At 36.9% G+C, this 20,186-nt stretch overlaps 1 protein-coding gene across 2 annotated transcripts; it reads left to right on the top strand.

Moving 5' to 3' along the window:
- Window positions 1-3,259: 3,259 nt before the first annotated feature.
- LOC146927731 (endo-1,4-beta-xylanase 5-like) lies at window positions 3,260-18,518 on the top strand. 2 transcript variants are annotated; one of them, XM_085700955.1, is made up of 5 exons: window positions 3,260-3,579; window positions 4,025-4,833; window positions 4,926-5,009; window positions 17,245-17,804; window positions 18,022-18,518. In XM_085700955.1, exons 4-5 carry the CDS (start codon window positions 17,661-17,663, stop codon window positions 18,190-18,192), a joined length of 315 nt encoding a protein of 104 aa, XP_085557081.1. In that variant the 5' UTR covers window positions 3,260-3,579; window positions 4,025-4,833; window positions 4,926-5,009; window positions 17,245-17,660; the 3' UTR covers window positions 18,193-18,518. The 2 variants fall into 2 exon arrangements, with proteins under 2 accessions (XP_085557081.1, XP_085557082.1); XM_085700956.1 differs by lacking the exons at window positions 3,260-3,579; window positions 4,025-4,833; window positions 4,926-5,009 and having other exon boundaries at window positions 17,160-17,804.
- Window positions 18,519-20,186: the final 1,668 nt, after the last annotated feature.

Genomic DNA, 20,186 nt, shown 5'->3' with positions numbered 1-20,186 from the left:
ACACCGAGCCAGGGAACAACCATCACAAATAACCTGTAATCACAAAAACACACAAGGACAGAAGCACAAAATTCCTCAAGAAACCAGTACATCAAAACACATCAGCCATTAAAAAACCATCGAAATCAATCCCCAACCCCATATCACAGTTACAAATCGCAAAACCCAACAGCACAACACAAGAACCCTCACAAACAACACGTTATAACAACCGACACCAACACCAGACTCAAATCACAACACATTCAGTCTCTAAACCATACAACACCGCACGACCAAACCTAACACATAAAATCGACACCAACAAAACTGTCTCATCTTTAGATCCAGATCTTTTTTTTTTTAAATTTAGTTTAAAAGTTTTAATTTTAAAAACAGTAGAAAGAAAAGAAACAAAAAGGTAGAAGAGAGAGATCGACCACCGCCGGAAACCACCACCTACCTCGCCGGAATCTGGAGAACCACGACGGCCTTCATCAAGGCTCGCCGGAAAACTCAAGTGTTCTTGAGTTTTATGAAGAACAAGAACAGAGAGAGAAGAGAGCTTTCTGCTCTCAAAGAAGAGAAGAGAGAGAAACTTCTTTGAAAAATGATAAAAAACCAGCACTCCCCCATATATAGACCAACAGGCCGAACCGGTTCAGCCTTGAACCGGCCTGAACCAAGCCCATCTGCGCCCCCTAGCTTGCTTTCGACCCGTTTTAAATAATTCTAAGTATCTATATAATTTTTTTCAAAATTTTTAAATAATCAATGATGTGACCTTGCATTTGGATAATGCTTATTGTTTTATATTGTTAAATTAACATTTTTAGTGCAGGTATATATTTACATCATATAATATTTACTGTAAGACTTGTTTGTCGCACGCGTCACTGATTTAGTTATAAATACTGTGATTCACGCCTATTTTTTTCTCATTAAGTTTCATTTCGCTAACTTTATTAGGTTTTATGTTTTTTTTTTTACATTTTGAAATCAAAATTATGTCATCTGTTGAAGAATCATCAACATAGAAGATCATCTTGAAGAAGCTACATTTTTATATTTGGACCTATTTTCAAGATTTCCAAGTATCTCTATATATTTATCAAAATTATTAAATAGTCAATGATATTGATCTTGCATGTGGATAATGCTTATTGTTTTCTATCGTTAAATTAACATTTTTAGTGTTGGTATATCTTTGAAGAAATAATTATTATTATAAGACTCGTGCGTTCACACTCGTGTTTTCACACTCATGCGTTCACACCCGTGTGTTCACATGGGTCATCAGGTTATAAATAATGTGACTCAGGCCTATTATCTTAATATATCTATCTATATATAAAAGTTGTCCCAAGTCAATTTGGAAGCCCTAATTTTTCCAAAACCCTAATGGCTACAATTACTGTTTTACCCCTAAAAGCTACAAATCACTCCTAAATCGCTCCTATTCTCTCTCTCGCTCCTATTCTCTCTCTCCCCTCACACACCCACTTTTTTTTTAATCAGAGAAAGTCACCCATTTTCAGACTCTCTCTCTCTCTCTATCTACGATTCTTCTGTATCTCTCCCTTTCTCTCACACACTTCCTCCCAAAACCATGGCTGCTTCTTCTCTCTTTCTCCACCAAAGCCTCCCTTATGAGTCACGATCTCCGATCTCTTTCCTCCATCTACTAAACTCTGATAGCTCTCTCTCCATTATGAACACATATTGCAGTCGGAAAAATTATTTATCGCACTGATCCACGCACATCTCGCCGACTCCGCAATTGTCGCCGCAACAACAAACGACCTTCGTAATTGTCACCGGTAAGTTGTAACTCTCTTTCTCCCACCGATTCATGTTCATATTGATTGTGTGAATCTATCTATATATAAAAGTTGTCCCAAGTCAATTTTGAAGCCCTAATTTTTCCAAAACCCTAATGGCTACAATTACTGTTTTACCCCTAAAAGCTACAAATCACTCCTAAATTGCTCATATTCTCTCTCTCGCTCCTATTCTCTCTCTCCCCTCACACGCCCACTTTTTTTTAATCAGAGAAAGTCACCCATTTTCAGACTCTCTCTCTCTCTCTCTCTATCTACGATTCTTCTGTATCTCTCCCTTTTCTCTCACACACTTCCTCCCAAAACCATGGCTGCTTCTTCTCTCTTTCTCCACCAAAGCCTCCCTTAGGAGTCACGATCTCCGATCTCTTTCCTCCATCTACTAAACTCTGATAGCTCTCTCTCCATTATGAACACAGATTGCGGCCGGAAAAATTATCTATCGCACTGATCCACGCACATCTCGCCGACTCTGCAATTGTCGCCGCAACAACAAACGACCTTCGTAATTGTCACCGGTAAGTTGTAACTCTCTTTCTCCCACCGATTCATGTTGATATTGATTGTGTGAATCTATCTATATATAAAAGTTGTCCCAAGTCAATTTTGAAGCCCTGATTTTTCCAAAACCCTAATGGCTACAATTACTGTTTTACCCCTAAAAGCTACAAATCACTCCTAAATCGCTCCTATTCTCTCTCTCGCTCCTATTCTCTCTCTCTCCCCTCACACGCCCACTTCTTTTTTAATCAGAAAAAGTCACCCATTTTCAGACCCTCTCTCTCTATCTACGATTCTTCTGTATCTCTCCCTTTTCTCTCACACACTTCCTCCCAAAACCATGGCTGCTTCTTCTCTCTTTCTCCACCAAAGCCTCCCTTATGAGTCACGATCTCCGATCTCTTTCCTCCATCTACTAAACTCTGATAGCTCTCTCTTCATTATGAACACAGATTGCCGCCAGAAAAATTATTTATCGCACTGATCCACGCACATCTCGCCGACTCCGCAATTGTCGCCGCAACAACAAACGACCTTCGTAATTGTCACCGGTAAGTTGTAACTCTCGTTCTCCCACCGATTCATGTTCATATTGATTGTGTGAATTTTGCTAATTTTGAATTTGACAATAGGGTTTGAATTATAGCTTTTTCATTGATTTTGTGTAAATTATCATTGATTATCAATTACAGTATAGTCAAAATGGTTGATTATCAATTTTGTGTAAATTATGCTAATTTCGAATTTGACATTACGGTGTGAATTTTGTGTAAATCTATATATATATAAAAGTTGTCCCAAGTCAATTTTGAAGCCCTAATTTTTCCAAAACCTTAATGAATTACTGTTTTACCCCTAAAAGCTACAAATCACTCCTAAATCGCTCCTATTCTCTCTCTCTCTCTCTCGCTCCTATTCTCTCTCTCTCCCCTCACACGCCCACTTTTTTTTTTAATCAGAGAAAGTCACCCATTTTCAGACTCTCTCTCTCTATCTACGATTCTTCTGTATCTCTCCCTTTTCTCTCACACACTTCCTCCCAAAACCATGGCTGCTTCTTCTCTCTTTCTCCACCAAAGCCTCCCTTATGAGTCACGATCTCCGATCTCTTTCCTCCATCTACTAAACTCTGATAGATCTCTCTCCATTATGAACACAGATTGCCGCCGGAAAAATTATTTATCGCACTGATCCACACACATCTCGCCGACTCCGCAATTGTCGCCGCAACAACAAACGACCTTCGTAATTGTCACCGGTAAGTTGTAACTCTCTTTCTCCCACCGATTCATGTTCATATTGATTGTGTGAATTTTGCTAATTTTGAATTTGACAATAGGGTTTGAATTATAGCTTTTTCATTGATTTTGTGTAAATTATCATTGATTATCAATTACAGTATAGTCAAAATGGTTGATTATCAATTTTGTGTAAATTATGCTAATTTCGAATTTGACATTACGGTGTGAATTTTGTGTAAATATAGTTGATTTTGATATGTGATTGTGTGAATTACAACTTTTTCTTCATTGTTAGTTTTTGTAATCGTTACTTTCTCTGTGTTTCAGTCTCAATTCAATATCTTGCAATCATGCTACTTCTCTGTTTATGCTCTTCTACTTGAATTATGGATGAATTTCTGAACGTTTTTTTTTTAATTCTTACCTTTTAATGTTCTGAACTTTTTTTTTTTTAATTTGTAGGTTCTAATGAAGGTCCACGCAGTTATAGTTACTTGAATCAGGAGAAATAGAGCACATGTATTGAATTTTAGTGTCCAAAATTGATAATGAATGTTCTAATGAATCTGAACGTTTCAAGGTTCTAATGAATGTTCTGAATTTTAGTATCACACCATTAATTGACTCTTTTTGATTGTGTTGTCTTTCTTTCTTTTATGTAGGTTTGATTTGTGATGTCTTGAATTCCTCAATGCAAATGTGATAACACTTAACTATTGAAGATTTTTAATTTTAAGACTCCCTGTTTCATTTCAGATATGATTAAGTATTTATACAAATTGGACGTACGTTTCCTTTCTAAATTTGTATGTTTCTGATTTTTTGTCGAGACATATTCTTTCCTAAATTTTATCAGGACATATTCTTTCCTAAATTGACGAGAAATCTGAAATGTAATTTGCATTTGGTTCTGAACATCATTTTCTTAACACCATTTTTATAATGATTCATTTTGCTTTGAACTTTTAAGCATGTTAACTGCTTTGCTTCATATGTATTAAGTTGAATTATGGATGAGTTATTTTTTCTTCATCATAAGTTGACATAATTATTGAAAATGACACAATCATAAGTATATAATACTTTCGTGGTAAGCATAGTTTTCCTCTTCTATCTAATAATTGAATTTCCTTCCTACTATAATATGAGTAAATGCGGTGTACTTTCCTTTTCTCTTGCAGGCAGAGGTACTTGGTGTTGATCCAAGAGAAGTTGATGTTCCAGTGGTAGGAGGTCATGTAGGAGTCACAATATTGCCTCTTTTATCACAGGTTTTTGTAAAGGATACTTGATACTTCCTTACTTAAAAATGATGACATCGTTAAACAAGTCACTGAACCTTCTTCAAACTTGGTTTTTAAAGGTTAAGCCTCCCAGTAGCTTCACTGCAGAAGAAACCGAATACCCGACAAACCGCATTCAAAATGGTGGAACAGAAGTTGTTGAGGTAATGTCATATAAGTAATAAGTTTATCACCTAATATGTGATTGGAGTATTAGAAGGACAAACTTCTTAGATATCATGTCCTTGAACCTGTGATTCTTTTTTTTGATGGAAATCTGAACCTTTAGGATTGCTTCAAAGAGTCCTAACTAAAATGTGATTTCAAGTGTTCATTTGATAAAAGACTAATTACAATTAACTTAAAGCTTCTTCATTCTGAAGGTGAGAAAAACACAAGAAGGGGGGTTGAATTGTGTTTTGAAAAATTCTTCGTTTCTCCTAAAAACTGAACACACTGATCAGAAGCTAAGTGAGACAGCTTCTGAAGTGATAATCAGAATCTAAGTGCAGCGGAATAAAACAGAGAGAGAGAAGAAGAACGACACAAAGCAATTATACTGGTTCCTTCCACAATCTGGAAGTAGTCCAGTCCCCCTTGCACTTCCAAGGAGATTTCACTAAGAGTAATATCTGATTACAATTGCTCAAGCACACAAGCAAGAGACTTCCTTTGCTCAAGCACACAAGCTAGAGACTTCCTTTGCTCAAGAACACAATCAAGAGACTTCCTGCTCAAGCACAACTGCAAGAGACTTCCTAACTAAACAAAATTACACAGAAAATTGTTTAAGGTTGAACACTTGATATACAATCAGAGGTGCTCACAATACAAATCAGATACAGACTCAATGGACTTAAGAATTTCTAAGATATGACTTTGAGACACAAAAATTCTAAGTGAATGCAGAACAATTTCAGCAAAGATTTGGCACTTGTAAAAGTATTGAGAGTCTGTTGTTCAGCATTACAAAATCTCTAGGTCTTCACTCCTTTATATAGAGGTGTGAAAGAGACGTTGTGAAATTGCCAGCACCCAAAGAGTCGTTGCTGAAGCTTGATCTTTCACCTTTGATCTTTTGCCTGATTTGGTTGTTGTCCTATGAAGAACTAATTTGAAATCCATTCCTTATCCAAAGGAACATCTATGCAGGCGAAGCCGTATTCTGGAGCGGTTTTCTTGTCTTGTAGCGTGGACACAAAACAGAGTAGTGGAGAACGTGGTTGTACAATTCGTACAAATGTCAACGCTTTCATCCAAATTGCAAGCACATGCCTTCAAACACCTTTGAAATGACCGTTGCAAAATTCCACTAATCCTTTGTAGCGTTTTCGAATCCAATAGACAGCTTTTGCAGTGATAATTCTTCAATTCTTGAATCTTTGCAAATCCAGTTGATATTCAGCTTCTGGTGAAATAGCTTCTGATGAGGCAGCTTCTGATGATGCAGCTTCTGATGATACAACTTCTGCAGCTTCTGATGATGCAGCTTCTGATGTTATGACTTCTGGACCTCTTGTCTTCAGGAGCACTATTCTTACTTCAGAAGCGACTTAACTTCAGGAGCGTCCAAGCTTCAATTTTGTTGTTTCCTTTGCTCTTTATTTGCTCATTCAGAACCAATGATGATGTAACTATTTAATTATGGTCCTGTACACTTGAACAAATATTAGCTAGTCCAATTTACAATTTTTAATACCTTGTTATCATCAAAACTCTTTAAGGTTCATTGTTAAACACATTTTGTTCCAACAATGTCCCCCTTTTTGATGATGATAAACAAAAGTATTTAAAAATTGATCAATTGTTGTTAATCTAATTAACAAGTTGACTTTGGGGTTCTGAGGTTTGTAAGCTCAGAATCTGAGGTTTGTAAGCTCAAACTCCCCCTGAGTCTGATAGTCTTTAAGGTGAGGTTTGTAAGCTCCCCCTAAGTTCTATCCAGGTTAATTAAATTCATTTTTCGCACAATAAAATTATCAGAGCTTTAAAAAATGAATCATTGAAAGAATTAATTTAGAGATAAGAAGAATGGTTCAATTAATTTTACTTGAATTTTGATACTCCTTCTTTCGTTCATAGCTTATACCAATAAGGTAAAAAATGATAGAAGTTTTTCAAAAATTTCAAATGCCATTAATGGGGCTCAGAGCCTTTAAATACTTGTCACATATACTCCCCCTTTTGTCATTATCAAAAAATATTGAAAAAAAATAAGCATAAAAGACAAAAAAAATTTGAGAAAAAAAAAACTCAAACATGAAGAGAGTATAATAGGAAAATAACTAAGTCAATCAGAGCAATGTAAATGAACAAGAATATCGAGGCATTATACATAAATCAGAAGTAGCTAAGCAGTCAGAACCATTAAGCATTCAGAAGCATAGAGAAATAAAACAAGATGGTTTCAGAAGCAAGGACTAAGAATTTAAAACAAACAACAAACAAAAGATAACACTAAGGTGTGCAACTAAGGGTTGGTTTGTTGTTGATTCTTCATCTTCTCCATTTCTTCAATTTTCTTCTGCAACTGTTCTTCAAGAAATTGTTGCCTTTGGAGAAGAGCCTGTTCCCTTTCTCTAGCCTCTTGCTGCTGCTGTGCCATCTGTTTCTTCAGAAGCTTACACAACCTTGCTTCTCTGGTCAAGTAGTCCATTTCTAAGAAGAAAGGCTGGTTTGCCAGGAGCAGTGTAGGATTTCTAACTCTGAGACTCTGATTCAGATTTTCCATAAGCCTTCTGACTGAAGCTTGCTTGACTCTGATGCACTTAGCCTTTATGTCTTCAATAAGCTCAGTTGCCCGGTTCTGAAGTGATGCCCAGGAGTCTTCATATGCGTTGGTGAGATCAATTGTCCTCCTTTGATCCACCAAATTATGCATTTGAGAGAGAATAGAGAGTAGCTCAGCATCAATATATCCAGATTCCAGGGTGTTTGTGGGTGGTTGTTCAAGAATTTCAGGATCAGAATCACTAAGTTCAAGGTCTTGAACAGGGCTAGAAACTGGAATGGTGATGTGTTGAGTTGGGGTTAAGGTTGATGGCTGGTCAGAAGCAATGTGTGCGGTAGAGGTTAGGTCTTGGACATTGACTTGAGAGTTGTCAATATCCATGGGAGTTGGTTGGGGTTCAATGTGCTCTGGTTGGGTTTCAGTTTCAGTTGGTGGTTGTTGTGGTGAAGTTGATGTTTGAGTGTTGAGTTGGGGTCAATGGTAGCTACTGGTGATTGTGGGGGTGTTGTGGGTTTATGTGGTTCAGGTGTTTGTTGATGGGGGTTTTCTGAAACAACATTTTCAGAAGCAGCTGCTTCTGGGGTTATTTTAGAGGCTTTTTCTGAGGTAGACTCAACATTTTCTGGAGGAATCATGTTGAGAGGTTGAATGTTAAGGGGTTGAGGGTTAAGGCGAAAGATAGTATCAATGACTCTTTCTCTCTGCTCAGCCATTTCAGCCAACTTCTCATTAATTATGTGACCAACTGGTTCATAAGTAGTTGACTGAGAGGGCTTTTTGTTGGTTTTGGTTGATGTTGACTGGCTTTTTACTGGTTTTTGAAAAAGTTGAGCTAAGGGTATATCATCATCAGAATCATCAGAATCTGATAATGATGAGGATGCGGAATCTGATGATATATTAGTTACCTTCTCTGGTTCAGGATCAGAATCCTCTTTAGCAGACTCACTGGTCATCAGCATCAGTTGCTTGGCTTCTGAAACTACAGACTCTTGTAGCTCAGCAGCAATTTCCAAGACTTTTTTAGTTGCTGCCTTCTTCCCTTGTAAGTCCTTTAACTCCAAATCAGAAGCAGCTTGAGCTGTCATGGTGATATGAGGAAAATCCTTGGTCCTCCTCAAGGCTGGCTTCCTCTTCCTCTTTGGTATAGCTGGTTGTACAGGAGCAATACCAGAACTTAGGACTACACAAGAGTTGTTGTCTTCAGCTACCTCTTCAATTGATGGCATTGCAGAACCACCAATCTTAAGCTTGTCAGAAGCAGGTCTTGCCTTCTTAGCAGATTCTTCAACCTTCAGATACTCTTCTTTGGTCACTTTCCTCTTAACACTTCTGCTTTTTGCCAGAGGCACAGTACCACCATACATTTCCTCAGGTACCTCATCCAACCTGATGACCTCTTTGGTTGCCACATAGTGTTCCTTGATGTACCTCATCTGTACTTCAATAGGATCCTGTTTGCAGATGGGTGGAAAATCCCTCATAAGATCAGACAAGACATGAGATTCACTTAGATCAGTTCTAAGTTTGGTGACCTTGCTGATCAGCTTCATATTCTTGAGAGTTTGAGCATTTATGAATGCTCTAGTCTTTGTATCCAGCATCTGATCTGTGTAGCCTTGAGCTTTGCTTAAACTGTCCAAGACACCTCCTTGATAGAATATCTCTGATAAGAGTCTTCCATAAGGAACCCAGGGCCTTGGTTTATCCTGCAGCTGACTCTGTTTCAGACACTCTACCAAGTACTTGAACATGTATTTGGGCACGTTCACCTTTTCCTTCTTGATGAGGTGCTGGAGAAAGACCTTCTGAGCCAAATTTGGTTTCTCATTATCACCACATGGAAACAAATCCTCATTCTGAATCTTCAGAAGCATTTAGTTTCCATGTTTAATTCAGCATATTTCTTCTCCTTCTCAGAATTGTATATAACCAAGTTAGCTCTTTCCTTCTAAATGCGTTGTTCAGCAGCACTTGAAAGATCAATTCCAGAGTAATATCCAGACGCTTCAACCTTAAGAACAGCTTCTATCTGCCATTGAGTAATTCTTACTGGAATACCGCAAATACTTGATCTGATTTCATCTTCAACAAACGGCGCAAGACCCATTTCTTCTCTTGTCTTCCCTTCTAATTCAGGATACATTAACACCATCTGACTTTCCTCAGCTAGGGATGCCGCTCTGTTGTAAAATTTTGCTCTTACCCAGAAGTGTCTAACCAGAGCTTCATATGTTGGTCCATTCAACATTTTGAAGTAATGCATGAGTCCTTGCTCTTCATAGTAGCTTCTGATCCAACACTTATGAAAACCCAGAGAATCAAAATCCAATGGATTCTCTATCTGAACTTGTAAATCCCATTCTTCCAATTTCATGCTTCTTCCTCTGTAGTCATATTCAGGGACCATTCGTGAAGTAGATACTGAACCTTCTCGTTGCGAACTTGATGATGCCATTTGATGATTGACGAAGATTTGAAGAAGATGAAGATTTTATAGTTCTAAGTTTGAGAGAATGCGCTTACTTCGCAAGAGGTTTGAGAGCAAATATGTTTGTTGTGAGTGAGTAGTGTGTGAATTGACAAAGTGTTAAAAGTAAAACGATAGCAATTCAAAAGAGACAAACAAACATAACATTAATGACAAAATTGGGGGCGCGTGAAAAGTACTTTCAAAGCTATTAAATCATCATTGCCCTTTTAGTTATACACCAATACATACAGGTCACGTCAGAAGTTCACATAGTAACTACCAAGTTAGTGGGCCAGAAGTTACTTTTAAAAAGTAACTCCCAACGTTTCCACTAATTCAACTATTCAGAAGCAACAAATCCAGCTTCTGGACTTCAGATGCTGACGTCATTATTATCAGAAGCGAGTTTTCCTCAGAACCTCAATAAAGAGCTTCTGATGGACTACTGCTTCTGAACTGACTTCAGAACCTAAAATCCTATTCAGGAGCAAGCAAGCATTTAATCAGATACAAAGTGCATGTTCAAATTTTTCTTTATAAAATCAAATCTTTCAACAGTTAAAGGCTTAGTAAATATGTCAGCCCATTGATTTTCAGTATCAATGAATTGTATATCTAAAATTCCTTTTTGAACATAATCTCTGATAAAATGGTGTTTGATTTCAATGTGCTTAGCTCTTGAATGCAAAATTGGATTTTTAGACAAACAAATAGCAGCAGTATTATCACAATAAATGGGAATACTGTTAGCAATTATCTGATAATCTTCCAACTGATGTTTCATCCAAAGTAGTTGTGTACAACAACTTGCAGCTGAAATGTATTCTGCTTCTGCTATAGACATAGTAATAATTGTTTGTCTTTTGCTAGCCCAGGATATAAGATTATCACCCAGAAATTGACAATTGCCACTGGTTGACTTTCTTTCAATCCTATCACCAGCATAATCAGCATCACAAAATCCAATTAGCTTATAATCTAAGGATTTCTTATAAAGGAGTCCAAGCTTAGTTGTTCCTTTCAAATACCTGAAGATTCTCTTGACAGCAGTCATATGAGATTCTCTAGGATCTGATTGGAATCTTGCACACAAGCATACACTGAATAAAATATCTGGCCTAGATGCAGTGAGGTATAACAAAGAACCAATCATACCTCTATACAGCTTCTGGTCAACTTTAGCTCCTTCAACTTCTTTGCTTAAGGTGCACGTAGGGTGCATTGGAGTGTTCATCACTTTACAATCTTCAAGCTTGAACTTCTTCAGAAGCTCCTTTGTATACTTAGATTGATGAACATAGACTCCATCTTTGCATTGATTAATTTGAATGCCCAGGAAGAACTTCAGCTCTCCCATCATGCTCATTTCAAATTCATCCCGCATTAACTCAGAAAATTCCTTGCAAAGAGATGCATTAGTAGAACCAAATATTATATCATCAACATATATTTGCACAACAAGAATATCTTTCCCAAGGGTCCTTCTGAAGAGTGTTGTATCAACCTGTCCTCTTTTAAAATCATTCTTGATTAAGAAATTACTTAGTCTATCATACCAAGCTCTGGGAGCTTGTTTCAAGCCATATAGTGATTTCTTCAGTTTAAAAACATGGTCAGGATATTTAATATCCTCAAATCCAGGAGGTTGCTTGACATACACTTCTTCTTTTATGACACCATTTAGAAATGCACTCTTGACATCCATTTGATATAATATTATGCCATGATTAACTGCATAGGAAAGAAGTAACCTGATTGCTTCCAATCTTGCAACTGGAGCAAAAGTTTCAGTGTAATCAATGCCTTCTTGTTGACTATACCCTTGTGCAACAAGTCTGGCTTTGTTTCTTGTTACTTCACCTTGCTCATTCAGCTTGTTTCTGAATACCCATTTTGTTCCAATAATGTTCTTGTGCTGAGGTTTGGGTACCAGATCCCACACATCATTTCTTTGAAATTGATTCAACTCTTCTTGCATAACTAGGATCCATCCATCATCTAAAAGTGCTTCATCAACTGTTGTAGGTTCAATCATTGAGATTAGTCCAATCATTGACTCTACTTGTCTGAAATGTGATCTTGTTCTTCTTGGACTATCTTTGTTTCCAATGATTAGCTCCTCAGGATGTGAAGACTTGTGTTTGAATGTGTTTCTGGGAGGATCTGCTTGATGTGAGCCATCTTGTGCTTCATCAGAAGCAGCTTCATCTTGCGCTTCTGATGTGGGTTCAGCTTCTGGACTATCTTCAGATTCAGCTATCTGATCAGGTTCTGGAGTAACTTCAGGAACCTGTATCTCTGCAAAACTTTCATCTTGCTTTGAAGTTTTATCTTCAAGCTCCTTGTCATCAAATTTAACGTGCATAGATTCTTCAACACAGAGTGTTTCTGAATTACACACTCTGTATGCCTTTGACCTTTCAGAGTAACCTAAAAAGATTCCTCTTTGGGCCTTGGCATCAAATTTCTTTAGGTAGAGCTTGTTGTTCAGAATGTAACATGTACATCCAAATTGATGAAAGTAAGAGATATTAGGTTTTCTTCCTTTAAAGAGTTCATATGCAGTTTTCTCCAAAATAGGTCTAATATAGATCCTGTTTTGAACATAACATGCTGTATTCACTGCTTCTGCCCAAAATTGTTTAGCCAAATTGTTTTCATGGATCATGGTTCTGGCCATTTCTTGTAAAGTTCTATTCTTTCTCTCTACAACCCCATTTTGTTGCGGAGTTCTAGGAGAAGAGAATTCATGGATGATTCCATGTTTTTCACAAAAAGCTTCAAATGGCTCATTTTCAAATTCTCCACCATGATCACTTCTGACTTTCAAAATTTTTGACTCTTTTTCAGTTTGAATTTGTGTGCAGAAGTTACTGAATACCTCATATGCATGATCCTTACTTTTTCAGGAATTTCACCCAAGTCCATCTGCTGTAATCATCAACAATGACTAATCCATATTTACTTCCATATAAGGATGCAGTACTCACTGGTCCAAATAAATCAATATGGAGTAATTCTAAAGGTCTTGAGGTTGAAACAATGTCTTTGGTTTTAAAAGATGATTTCACTATTTTCCCTCTCTGGCATGCACCACAGAGTGCATCTGAATGATAGTCAATGTCTGGTAGCCCTTTCACAAGTTGTAACTTACTAAGCTTAGAGATTAACCTCCAGTTAGCATGTCCCAACCTTCTGTGCCACATCCATTTCTTATCATTCACTGATAGTAGGCAAATTACCTTCTGATCAGCCAGTTCAGAAAAATTGATTTTATAGACATTGTCAACTCTCTTTCCTTTGAACACAATGGATTTGTCTTCCTTGTTGATTACTGTACAGTTGGGTTTTTCAAAAAGCACATCATAACCATTATCACAAAATTGACTAATGCTCAAAAGGTTATGTTCAAGACCATCTACCAACCATACATTATTAATTGAGGTAGAGGAATTACCAATAGTTCCTGTACCTATGATCTTGCCTGACTGGTTGCCTCCAAATTTCACATTTCCTCCCTCCTTCATTGTTAGGCTGAGGAACATGGACTTGTCTCCTGTCATGTGTCTTGAGCAGCCGCTGTCTAGGTACCATGATCTTTGCTTTGGCACTGCTCTTAGACATACCTGCATCATTGACATTTTTAGATTTAGGTACCCATTGTCCTATGGGTCCTGGAAGGTTAGTACTTAAGGCTTTACTCTTCACTTCTTGTAACTTGTGCTGTGAGTTGGGTTGCTTCTGATTAACCATCACCTTAGGTTTTGGTACTTCAGAAGCAGTAACTGTCTTCTTCTGAAACTTTGATTTCAGAGCCTCAGATTTTGGTTTCACCAGACTCTGAGGAATAGGTTCTGATCTTTTCAGGATCCTAACCTTTGAAGTCTTGGAATCAGATTTGATCATAGCCTTTGACTTAGAGTTCTTTGGCTTTGAAGTAATCTTAGCCTTAGAACTAGAGGCTTCAGGTTCTGATTGAACAACAGTTTCCAACTCAGCCCCTTCTGGTACAAAGAAGGTTTTCAGACCTTCCTTGATGCATTCACAACAAGATTTTAGATTGGTTTTCTCAAGTTTCACTTCTGGAAAACCAATTCCTCTGCCATTGTTCTTGTAAATGCTATAAATCATAGAAGCTACTCTGCTTTTGTCAATGCCAGATATAATAAAATCTTCAAGAGCAATTTCATGGTTACTTAAAGGTTTTTCATTACACTTTTCTTGTAGCTTCTGACATAAGAACCTGAGCTGATCTTCATATGTTTTACACATGAAGTCAAAGCCCCTAAGTCCTTGTTCAGAAGCTTTCAGATGCAATAGAGTTGATTTTTGCTGTTTTACCAAATCAGCATATTTTTCTTTTAAATCCTTCAACTCATTGGTTCTTACTTCAAAATGTGTAAGGAGTTCTTTAAGTGACTCAACAAGTTCATCTCTGGGAATTTTGGAATATACCTCGTTTTCATCTTCTGAGTCTGAATCTGATCCAGCTTCTGAAGTTGCTGTTGCTACCAACCCAACAGCTACCTTTGCATCTTCATCAGCTTCCTCTTTATCAGATCCAGATTCACTTCCCAAATCATCTTGCCATTAAACTCTGCTTAATCTGCTTCTTGAATTTGCTTGGTTTGAATGTAGACCTCTTTGACTTGTCCTTTGACTTTTCTCTTTGAAGATCAGGGCATTCAGCAATGAAGTGTCCAGGCTTCTTACATTTGAAGCATCCCTTCTGATCTTCTTTCCTTGAGCTTCTGGAGTTACCCCTTCTGGCAAGAAACTTTCTGTTCTTCTTGGCCAGATACTGAAGTCTGTTTGAGAGCATGGCCATTTCAGCAGCATCTGGTTCAGAATCTGAACTTGACTGTTCTTCCTCTTCAGATTCAACCATTTTGAGAGCTTTTGATGACTTGCCTTTGGATGGAAGAGCTATTGATTTACTCTTCTTAGTAGACTCATGTTCATTAAGACTTAACTCATGAACTTTGAGAGAACTAACAAGATCTTCGACACTTAAAGTGTTTAAATCTTTAGCTTCCTCAATGGCAGTCACCTTTGGTCTCCATCTGGCAGGTAAGCTTCTAAGTATCTTGCTTACATGATCAGAAGCAACATAGCTCTTCTTCAGAATCTGTAGCCCAGAGACTAAGGTTTGAAACCTTGAGTACATCTCCTCAATAGTTTCATCATCCTTCATCTTGAATAACTCATACTGATGTACAAGCAGGAGAGCCTTTGCTTCTTTGACCTTTTTGCTCCCTTCGTAGTTTGAACAGAGAGAAGCAAACATAGCTTTGGCAGTGGACTTGTCACTCATCTTCATGTATTCTGCTTTGGGTATGGCAGTGACAAGAGCTCCTCTGATAATATGATGCTTCTTATAGAGTTTCCTCAGTTCTGGAGTATGTTTCTTTCTATCCACATCAGCTCCTTCTTCATCAAGGACTAAATCACCAACACCATCTTCCAGAATATCCCATAATTCTTCATCTAGGCTCATGATGTAACTGTAAAAGTTGGTCTTCCACCAAGAAAATTCTTCACCATCTCCATTGAATTTTGGAATCTTCCCAACACTGGATTTCTTACTATCACTATAATCATGTGAGACATTTTTATAGCTAGTATCACCAGAACCAGTAGGAGGAGGAGTAGACATGTTTTTCTCAGATCTTTGACTGTTGCACGGTTAAGTGTTACACAACAGACCAAGGCTCTGATACCAATTGAAGGTGAGAAAAACACAAGAAGTGGGGTTGAATTGTGTTTTGAAAAATTCTTCGTTTCTCCTAAAAACTGAACACACTGATCAGAAGATAAGTGAGACAGCTTCTGAAGTGATAATCAGAATCTAAATGCAGCGGAATAAAACAGAGAGAGAGAAGAAGAACGACACAAAGCAATTATACTGGTTCCTTCCACAATCCGGAAGTAGTCCAGTCCCCTTTGCACTTCCAAGGAGATTTCACTAAGAGTAATATCTGATTACAATTGCTCAAGCACACAAGCAAGAGACTTCCTTTGCTCAAGCACACAAGCTAGAGACTTCCTTTGCTCAAGAACACAATCAGGAGACTTCCTGCTCAAGCACAACTGCAAGAGACTTCCTAATTAAACAAAATTACACAGAAAATTGTTTAAGGTTGAACACTTGATATACAATCAGAGGTGCTCACAATACAAATCAGATTCAGACTCAATGGACTTAAGAATTTCTAAGATATGACTTTGAGACACAGAAATTCTAAGTGAATGCAGAACAATTTCAGCAGAGATTTGGCACTTGTAAAAGTATTGAGAGTCTGTTGTTCAGCATTACAAAATCTCTAGGTCTTCACTCCTTTATATAGAGGTGTGAAAGAGACGTTGTGAAATTGCCAGCACCCAAAGAGTCGTTGCTGAAGCTTGATCTTTCACCTTTGATCTTTTGCCTGATTTGGTTGTTGTCCTATGAAGAACTAATTTGAAATCTATTCCTTATCCAAAGGAACATCTATGCAGGCGAAGCCGTATTCTGGAGCGGTTTTCTTGTCTTGTAGCGTGGACACAAAACAGAGTAGTGGAGAACGTGGTTGTACAATTCGTACAAATGTCAACGCTTTCGTCCAAATTGCAAGCACATGCCTTCAAACACCTTTGAAATGACCGTTGCAAAATTCCACTAATCCTTTGTAGCGTTTTCGAATTCAATAGACAGCTTTTGCAGTGATAATTCTTCAATTCTTGAATCTTTGCAAATCCAGTTGATATTCAGCTTCTGGTGAAATAGCTTCTGATGAGGCAGCTTCTGATGATGCAGCTTCTGATGATACAGCTTCTGCAGCTTCTGATGATGCAGCTTCTGATGTTATGACTTCTGGACCTCTTGTCTTCAGGAGCACTATTCTTACTTCAGAAGCGACTTAACTTCAGGAGCGTCCAAGCTTCAATTTTGTTGTTTCCTTTGCTCTTTATTTGCTCATTCAGAACCAATGATGATGTAACTATTTAATTATGGTCCTGTACACTTGAACAAATATTAGCTAGTCCAATTTACAATTTTTAATACCTTGTTATCATCAAAACTCTTTAAGGTTCATTGTTAAACACATTTTGTTCCAACACATTCTTGAGTGTGGGATTCACATTGTTATTTGGATTGATATAGTTTTTTGCTCTTTGATATATATTCCTTTAATGTTTCAGCTACTTCATGCAGATTTTTATTGAGGTATTTCCTCAAAATTGTTGCAAATTTATCTTGGTGGATGAGGGTGGAGAACGGGTTCCTTACACGTGCAGTGTTGCTTAACATTTGATGGCTTAAGTCCTTATCTCTTGAAGAATTACGAGAAGCGGATGCAAAAAGAATGAAATCTGTGGTTTCAAGATATAGTGGACAATTGGTTGCATGGGACGTTGTGAACGAGAATGTCCACAACCGGTTTTTTGAGGACAAACTCGGCGAAAATGCCTCTGCAGTATATTATTTAACAGCTTACTATATCTTGATCCGAACACCAGCATGTTTATGAATGTGTTTAACACCATTGAATTCAGTCCAGACCAAGTTGCCAGCCCAGCCAATTATATCAGGAAACTTAAGGAGATTCACAATTTCCAGGAACTACTGGAATGCTATTGGCTATAGTGGTGCAAGGCCATTTGTCAGGCGGCATGCCAAACATTGCTTACATGAGGTCAGGTCTAGATCATCTTGGTGCAACTGGACTTCCTACATGGCTCACTGAAAGTAGTGTGGATTCTAATCCAAATCAGGTATTTCCTATACTTTAAAAGCTGCATGATTTAAAACAGAAGATGCATAGTTTAGCTATCTATTTTCGTCTGTTAGTCATAGAAGTAAAAGAAACAAACCTGAATTTTGCAAACAAAATTTTTAGAAGTATTAGTTTCATTAGCTTCACTGGCTATATTATATGACATGATCAAACAAAAAATGATTATTTTTTTCTTATTTTTGTGTGTTAGGCAGGCAATGTATTTTGAAGAGATACTAAGAGAGGCTTTCTCCCATCCAGCTGTTGAAGGGATTATAATGTTTGTAGGTCCAACGCAAGCTGGTTTCATCAAGACGCAACTTGCAGATGCAAATTTTAAAAATACTCCAACCGGAGATGTTGTGGTCAAGCTTATTGGTGAGTAGGGAACTTGAACTCATACAGCGATATCAGACAATAGAGGAATCGTAGATATTTCACTACATCATGGAGATTATGATGTAACTGTTACACATCCTCTAATCCAATACTCCAAAAAACTGAATATAAGTGTAAGGAAAAGATTTTCACCAGAACCTATCAATGTAAAAATGCATGCCTAAAGAGCAACCAACTATTATAACTCCTACTGAAGCCAACAATATTTAACTGTGTCAATTTTGAAAGATTATTATTGTAATAAAGGGGTTTTGAAAGATTATAGCAACATTTTTTTGTTAATATTACACTTTTCATCCAAATTAGAAATGAACTCTCTTTGTTAAATATCTAACACAAAATACACCAGAATTTTGCAATCTATATAAACAGGTGGAAGAAACATTTCAACAAACAGTTAAAGGGCATCATTTACACTAATGACTAATCAGGTCCATCCACTTTTCTTTTCTCATACCCCTTCATGACTTAACATAAGGCACAAGAGCTTCTCATGTTTTGTTTGATTCACACACCAAAAGTAAGCACATGGCCATCAAAATAATTCAATTAAAGTTTCTTCTTCTTTCTGCATATGACCACTAAATATACTAATAATGCATTATTTGACTCAATAAATTAATAACGACAATTGATTTAAAATGACTCCAACTTAAATACTAAACTAATAAAAATAGACTAAAAACTTAATTAAAAATGCCTGTAAAAATAGTGTATGACTGACTGTCATCAGTTAACTTTTAAAAAATATTTCATAGTGTGCGTAATTTAAAAATGAAAAGTAAACACTCTTCTCCCTTCCCCTCCTAAACCATTCATCTAAACACACCCTTGGTGCTTTTAGCTAGTGTGTTAGTGGATAGTTTTGTGCTTTTGGGTCTGTTGGATATAGTTTTGTCCTTTTCGTATTTATTAGGTTTTCCTTTTTTAATTGGTATTACTCTATGCACGACCTTTGATCATTGTTTTTGTGACTTTAATTCATCAAGTCTTCCTCTTGTTATTAAACATTTTATTCATTAGTATGTGAGTTCTTCTGTATGTTTCTACACAAGGCACTCATGTCTTGGTGGTGCTTTTTTTAATAGGTATTATTGCATTGGCGTGAAATCCCAAGCTCTAATTCAGGTATGTCTTATACTTGGGTTTGAGTTGTGTTAATATATCTAGCCATTTAAAAAATATTCATCTCGGTGCGAATTTTTCTTCCAGATTATGAAGTTAGTGAAAGTTACTTTTGAGGACAAATAATTGAATTATGTATTAATCTTTTATGTTGATTGAATTGTCTTTATGAGGTATGAAATATCAATATGGTTAAGTATCATTTTGTGTAGATAGGCATACCTAAGATAACTTTTAAATTTGTTGAAATCAATCCATCATAACACAAGCTAACTGCAGTGAAACTCTTTTTGCTGATATATCACACACCAAGCTGAGACTGCTAAAATAACATATTTGCTCCAAGCTGAAATTTCAAGATTTTGAAAACCTAATAATCATCAAACGAATGTGTTATATTGTCTCCTAAAAAGGTATAACAAGAAATAAGCCAAATAAATCAAATAGGATACCTTCTACTTGCACCATTGTTTGTCACTCATTAACAACAGAAAGAATTGGTAATATTAACCACCAGCATACCAACTCACATATAGTCCTCCTTTATTTTCTCAAACCAATTCTATAACACAAGACATTAATCTTCAAAATAAATAAGATAAAATTGAAACTAACTTGCAACAGAAAACACACTTAGCCAATTTAGGAAGCTCATCCAAAATTGAACGAGATTCAATATGTGTTTTGTGAATTTTAAAATCTAACAAGGGAAGGAACCTACAAAATGTCAAACGACCAACACTAAAAATTACAAATCAATAACAAAACATTCCCAAACTTTTAGGAATTCGACAACGGAAGCGATGAGTTGTTCAAGGTGGATCGAACAAAGCGCTCGATACCATGTTAACAGTGT

The sequence above is a fragment of the Medicago sativa genome, chromosome 4 (assembly GCF_051527215.1).
Source record: "Medicago sativa cultivar Bolivia chromosome 4, Bolivia_mono, whole genome shotgun sequence".
Classification (NCBI taxonomy): domain Eukaryota; kingdom Viridiplantae; phylum Streptophyta; class Magnoliopsida; order Fabales; family Fabaceae; genus Medicago; species Medicago sativa.
This window is presented reverse-complemented; position numbering and strand designations above follow the sequence as displayed.